At 38.5% G+C, this 7,679-nt stretch overlaps 1 protein-coding gene across 1 annotated transcript; it reads right to left on the bottom strand.

The window, feature by feature from the left end:
* Nucleotides 1–455: 455 nt before the first annotated feature.
* Nucleotides 456–1,685, bottom strand: LOC139889538 (uncharacterized mitochondrial protein AtMg00810-like). Its single transcript, XM_071872485.1, has one exon. It carries the CDS (start codon nt 1,683–1,685, stop codon nt 456–458), a length of 1,230 nt encoding a protein of 409 aa, XP_071728586.1.
* Nucleotides 1,686–7,679: the final 5,994 nt, after the last annotated feature.

A 7,679-nucleotide genomic window follows, 5' to 3' on the forward strand; every position in this document is an offset into this window, starting at 1 on the left:
TGACAATGTTTTTGATTGATTTACATTCCTGGCATTGTGACGTATATATACAACTCATGATCTTATCATTCCTAACCAACTGAGGTATATACAAGTACATAATATCTTTTCTATATATACAATAGTTGACTTTGTGTACTTTCTAAATATGTGATGATATATGTATCTAGAATATACGCTAATACAGCCCCTCAGTTGGAGCGGGAGAGCGAGCGGACGTTCAAACTGGTCCAGAATTATTCAAATAGAATGCGAGGTAACCCCTTGGTGAAGATATCAGCTATCTGAAAGCGAGTTGGAACGTGAAGTACTCGTACTTGTCCGCGTGGTACCTTCTCACGAACAAAATGTATATCCATTTCTATATGTTTTGTGCGTTGATGTTGCACGGGATTACCGGAAAGAAAGATCGCACTGACATTGTCACAAAAAACAATGGTGGCTTTGGATATAGGTCAACAAAGCTCCAAAAGAATATTTCTAAGCCAACATGATTCAGACACGACATTTGCATCACCCCGATATTCTGCCTCGGCACTAGAGGGGGGTACGGTGGATTGACGTTTGGCTGACCATGAAACTAAATTACCTCCCAAAAAAACACAATAGACAGACGTGGATCGTCGTGTATCAGGACACCCACCCCAATCGGCGTCGGTATAAGAAACTAAGGATGAAAGGGAGCTCTTTGTAAATTGTAACCCATGAGAAACGGTACCACGAATGTATCTGATAATGCGACGTAATGCATGCATGTGGCATTCTTTGGGATCGTGCATGTGTAAGCAAATTTGCTGCACGGTATAGGATATGTCACGACGCGTGAAGGTTAAGTACTGAAGGGCGCCTGCTAAGCTCCGAAATTCTATTGGGTTAGAATATGAAGGACCTTGTGATGTACTCATTTTGCCATTAGTATCTACTGGAGTTCGAATAGTGTTGCAACCTGCCATACCAGCATGAATCACGATATCCTCGGCATATTGTTCTTGACTCAAGAATAGACCATTTTCATTCCGTGTGACTGATATACCCAAAAAATAATGAAGAGATCCCAAATCTTTCATAGCAAATTCATTCACAAATAATGACATTAAATTGGTACGTAGAGAACCCGAGGATGTGACTAGAATAATATCATCAACATATAGTAACAAGTACGTAGTGTCGTGTCCACGGGTATTTACAAACAGAGAGTGATCCGAGTGGCTGTGATGGAACCCAATGGAGGAGGAAAAAGTTTCAAAGCGTTGGTACCATACACGAGGTGCTTGTTTCAACCCATATAACGATCGCTTCAATAAACAAACATGATCCGGTTTTGTTGAATCGCGAAAACCATAAGGTTGATACATGTATACCGTTTCGTTAAGAGAGCCATGTAGAAAAGCATTTTTTACATCAAGTTGATTTATGTTCCATGACTTTGATAAAGCAATTGATAACACGAGTCTAATGGTAGCCGGCTTGACAACCGGACTAAAAGTTACATTGCAATCAATGCCAACAATTTGTGATCTTCCATCACCAACTAGACGAGCTTTGTATCGTTCGAGTGAACCATCTGATTTTATTTTGTGCCTGAAAATCCACAAACTACGAATAACATGCATGTTAGGGGTGCGCGGGACAAGTACCCAAGTATTATTATCCATTAAGGCTTTGTATTCATCGGTCATGGCCATGTTCCAATTTGGATCCGATATGGCTTCTTTTGGTGATTGAGGAGAGATTAAAAGGAATTTTAGGTTTAAAAATACCTGTCATGCTTCGAGTTGTAATGGTACGAGTAAGAGGTGGTGTGTTTTGAGTTTGATTAGTGGAAGAGGGAGGATATTGTGACGCCCCGCAAATTTCCAACAAAATTTAAACTTAATCTGTATATGATTTCGATACGATAAGCAAAGTATGTAATGTTGAGTTTAGAAAACTTTGGAAACGATGTTCATATATTCAATTGACCTTCGACTGCTCTCGACGATTCACGAACAATTAATTGTAAATAGATATGTGTGTATGTATATATAAATAATAATTCGAAATATAATTTGAAGTATTATATGTTGTTGTTATTAAAAATTAATAAAATAAAAATAGGATATTATAATAATTATTATTTAAAATATATCTCTTTATATAAATAAAGTATATTAAAAATAAATATTAAATGATTGTAATACTCGTTTGATGTTTCGATTGATATTAAGCAAGTTAAATTCAAACTTATGTAATTTTAAAATAAACGGTGATACGAAAATGAGCTCTATAAATTTTAGACTTATTAAAAATGTATTTAGGAACTATTTGTTAAATTTTAAAACTTTTTATATTTTACTTGGGGCTGGGAGTGAATAATTAATGTAAAATTTATTTGATAATTAATGATCGAATTTTATACCATAATGACCAAAATAAATAAATATAGTTAATTTAAAAATATGGGATTTTTCTGAACACCTTTATCCGCCACTGTTTTCGCACGATACACAGTCCGTGAAAACTGTCGGTTGAGTGATTCCAAATCACTCGGCTGCTAACTATTTAATTATGGAAATCATGTAAATCACTGTACATCCACGATTGATTTAGAGTATTAATATATTATTATATTTGATATTTGATTTAATAACAATATTAGTATATATGCATTCACTGCAAGCTTGAGGAACCAACAAACCATTCCATCGATCTCCTTAGCCTCATTTCTTCAATCATCAAGAGCCATCATCTTCAACCTCCGGCTCACCACCGTAGAACCATCGTGAACAACCACCATTTAACTTCACCAACACCCTACAAACCCGTCACCCCACATCCAACGAAACCACCACCGCAACAACTATTTATTTATGTTACCCATTAACTGCTGTTGCAGCCGTAAACCATCACATAAACCGTGATCATCACCATAAAACACCACCCTCTCTCTCTTTTCTCTCTCTCCTTTCTTTTTGTGTTAAACCGTGAACCACCTTTGAACACCAAACAAGAAATATCCACCACCTTCCTCACCAAGAACAACCAAACCTACAACAAAAAACAAAACACTCTAGCTTATTGAAAATATGTTATTAACCGAAAAACCACCTGACAACTCATTATCATTCATACAATTGATATTCTACTGCACTGTTCGATCACCCTCTCGTATTCAGCTACTATTAGTGTTGTGGTTGATATTTTTTTTTTGTTTTACGATCACAAACCACACAACCAAACTATACTGTTGTTTACTTATCCTGTTTCTGATTCAAACAAACTTTCACCATCTTCATTATGTTCACTGCCAAAAATCGTCACCAAACCCGTTTAGAACACCACCTACAAAACCATCGACAACACTGTTAGTCCCTTTTAGAGGTGTCGATCGGTTTATATTTAGTGTTTATGGGTTTTGGTAGTGATGATGTGCAAGAACTAGCATGAGAGATAATTGAGAGAATAATATTAAGATTACACACACTAGTTAACTCAACTAGTGATAAAATGGGTGGGAGGTTGCTTTATATACTAGCAACCTCCAAGTTACAAGAGTGGTAAAATACATTTACCATGGTTAAACTAGCTAATACAATAATAAGTAAATAACCTATTACATTAATACTAACAAAAACCGCATGCCACAAATAATAGACAACATTCATTGTCAACAATCTCCCCTTTGGCATGGGGTTTTTAAAACAATGTTGGTTGTCAACAATCTTCCCTTTGTCAACAGTTTTCTTCTTGATTGTCAACCATCAGTCCTTTGCATGGGGTTTTCAACAGATGTAACACTCCCTTGATCATTCTCTTGTAGTTTCTTGTGCAGCCTTCTTCTGGGCGTTGATTTTGGTTTGAAGCTATGAAGCTTTTGATGCTATCAGCTTTGAACACGAACTTTTACACATAGGCTGAGTTGATCTGGGAGTGTTATGTTTGATTTGTTCTGTCTTCTTCTTTAGTTCGGGCGGGTGACGAGTTCTTGATTTTTGACTTTTGACCATCTTTATGAAGTGCTGGGAAGGTCTTAAAAGTAGCCCGATGTGGTCTTGTGTAAACCTCTTTTGCTCCCCCTCAAATGTTGAGTCGTCTTTTTCATGATCATGATTGGTTTGTTTTTTACTCGAGTTTCATTCTCCCCGCATGATGAATATGGTGTACCGTGTTCAGCTCGTGTAGCATGAATATGGCATCCCGTGTTCATCGCAAAATAGCAGAGAGAGCATATATGATTATCATTAGAGAGGGAATGTGTACCTGCTAAGAAGAGACAAAGTGGTTAAGGTAAAAGTTTGATCCTTGGGGAAAACAGGATCTTCAGAAACCGTTTTTGGTTTTGTAAAAATCAAGCTAGTTGTTATACTAGACATGTTTAAATCAGGCATGCTAGTTGTTACACTAGACAAGTTTTCTAAAACCAAAACTGTTTCCGGATTTGGTGACCTCACCGGTATTGGTAGGTCCAAGTTTAACCTCGGTGGATGTTGAGGATGACTGGTCACCGAAGTTTCAGTCGGCGTTAGCAAGCTATCCACCTCCATGATTAAAGTATCATGGGACTTTTGTGCGACTATGCCGCTCTTGGTTATACCAAGTCTTCAAACTGTACCTAACACCGCATTGGTGTCGGTAGAAATCAATGTAATGTAGGAAGATGTTACATCGCGTCCTGAATTCATTGATATGTCATGACGTGACATATCTCTTTCAGTTGTTGCACTCTCTAAGGAGTGTGTGTGGTCAGGCTTAAATGCTGACTAATCGTTAAGGTGATCATCCTTCCGGAGGTCTGATAAATCTACCAAGGTAAGCCTAAGTATTGTCATATTGCCTCTCCATTGAACTAGACAGATCTCCCTCATCAAGATAAGTCTGACCTCTGGACCCTGTTTGAGGTCCCACCTTCTAAAATAAGGTGTTAATAGAGGATTTCCGGCCGATACGCAGGGTTCCTATTCATGGTTTTTCGAAACCCCTTCAGCAGTTCGAGACACCAAACACTTAATTTGCATCAAGTTGTTGGGTCATTCCATATTTGAGGCAGTCATCTAGACACATCCTCCCGAGGCAGTTACCGGGACACATCCTTCGTCATTTGATGACTATTTTGTTTGAGGCAGTCATCTAGACACATCCTCTTGAGGCAGTCACCAGGACACATCCTCCGTCATTACTGACATTTGAATCTTTAAACTCCCCCTTAATAGTTGCACATTTTAGCTTTGGTTTCTTGGGAGAGTTATGTGTGAAAATACGGGTTTTACACTGTTATTTGTGCAAAAGCCATTTTGATGTTTAACACCACCTTGAAGTGTGTTTGACACCACTTTAAGATGCGGGTTCTACACAGAAGTATGTAGAAGCCATCTTGGATGGAACTCATGTTGGTTTTAATCCTTTTTACCCTCACCCTCAATATATGACGTGTCATGTTATGATAAAACCTTTATTTTCTTGGACTTTTTCTCCCCCTCAAAATATGATTTATTTGGAACTAAAACATATTTTGCCAATTTGCTACACAGAAAATATAGGTTTTGATGAGTAAGGTTGTAAGGCAGTTGAGATGCGGGCCATATAAGGTTTTGGTGAAAATCTTCGTGCGGGTCCATTTAAGGTGTTGGATAAAACCTTCTTTCTAGTGCAGGTTCCATAGAGATCTATTATGGGAACCATCATGATCTTTATGGGAACCATCATTCCCCCCTTCTCCCCCTAAAAAAAATTTGACATTTCCACTGAAGAGTTTTTAAGAGAAAGAGTGGAAGACAATTTCGGCGGTGCATACACTGAAATATGAGCATGCACGATATAAGGTTTTGGAGGAAATCTACTTTGATTTGCGGGTCCCTTAGAGATCTATTATGAGAACCATCATTCCTAGGGACTTCTTTGGTTTGTGGGTCCCATAGAGATCTATTATGGGAACCATCATGATCTCTATGAGAACCATCATTCCCCCTTTCTCCCCCTAAAAAATTTTTGACGTTTCTCCATTGAAATGTTTTTAAGAGAAAGAAAGAAAGACAGTTGAGACTCTGGGCATACACTGAAATGTGTGCATACATCGTATAAGGTTATGGATAAAACCTTCTTTGAAGTGCGAGTCCCATATAGATCTATTATGGGAACCATCATGATCTATATGGGAACCCACATTCCCCCCTTCTCCCCCTAAAAAAATTTTGACGTTTCAGATTTTGATAACCATCATTTCATTGCAGGTCTCATTGCTCCTCCTAGGCACATGCAGTTGTCAAGTTCATCCAGGAGAAGAGACTCGGATGAGTAGTTCTCAACGGATGGTGATTCGCCTACAAATACTGAACTAGATGTACAAAAGGTTATGGATTCGGGCAAAATTGGTTTTGGAGTAACCGGGGATTGGATGAGGTTGGAGGAAAGATAGGTTCAAACAACACATCAGGTCATCTGGGGTTGCAAGTGGGTCATGCCTGAGTGTACAATCGGGTTTTTAGCGGGTTAAGTTCGGGTCTTGAACCGTTGTGTCCAAGAACCATTTTGCAGTCAGATCAGTTTTTCACAATCAAATTTGAATACCATTTATAGGCCTTGTCGATTTGACTTATGGACGTTGAATTCCACTTGGGTTTGATACACGATGTATCCTTAGAAAGTTGATTTTGTGGAATTAAGGATGATTGAAAATCTTTTGACATAGCCAGAGAAACGGATCTCGGCTTAAGTTTAAGTAACTTAGACGAAGAGTACTTAATTGGTTTTGAAGAAGAAGTGGATCTTGGTGTTGAAAATGGTTTGGTTGTCCACTTCTTATTTGACACTTGTTTAGCAAAATTATTCTTTGAGTATTTAGAAACAAGGTCAATTTTGGTGCGCGAGGTATTTCTCGGACCTATGGATGGCTTCATGGGTTTGTGTAGAAGCCAACCATATTGATCACAAAGCCCCGTAATCTCCCCATTTTCCCATAAGTTGTTTTCAGAAATGGGCGATTGAACTTGGTCTGGTAACCGGAGTAAATCCTTTTGCTTGGGAGCTTGGATTCTACGGGTAGGGAAATGTTAGGTTCCTTTGGTTTGGGTTGAGTAACTTTGGGTTCGTTTGGTTTCGAGGATATTTTTCTCCGAGTCACCATTGACTTTGGAGAACCTCTTTCTTTTGGTTTGGGGTTAGAGAACCTTTTGGGTGGCGTATCCATGTAGACTTTTGGTTTCATGGGGGATATCCTCGATGTCTGTGTAGACTTAGGAGGACCGTTGTCTTTTGGTTTTGGAGCCTCCAGGGTCTTTAGTGTCTTTCGTAAAGCAGTCTTCGAGTACATTGAGGATTGGTACACTATGGGTTTGGGATTGGTCTTGACAAAAGTCATATGCTTTTTCATAGCCTTGGGAGTGGGCATTGAAGCATTGGACAACTCAGACTTTGTAACTCTGGAACCAACTGACACATTTGATTTTGGAGTGTCAGTGGAGGTCAGTATGGTCTCAGTACCAGGACAGATCTTGTAAGGACCAGGTTTTGAATATATGGTCTTAGTCACGAAGTCCATACTTTCCAATGAATCACATTGGTCATGCAAGGTTTCATTCTCTTCCTTAAGTAGATTCACATGAGCTTTTAACTCCTGAATTTCTAAGACAAAGTCATCAATAGAAACTACAACAGAGTCTTTAAAATTATAATTGGGTTCTACTTTGGGAACTACGGACATCTTC

This window comes from Rutidosis leptorrhynchoides, chromosome 2 (genome assembly GCF_046630445.1).
Source record: "Rutidosis leptorrhynchoides isolate AG116_Rl617_1_P2 chromosome 2, CSIRO_AGI_Rlap_v1, whole genome shotgun sequence".
Lineage (NCBI taxonomy): Eukaryota > Viridiplantae > Streptophyta > Magnoliopsida > Asterales > Asteraceae > Rutidosis > Rutidosis leptorrhynchoides.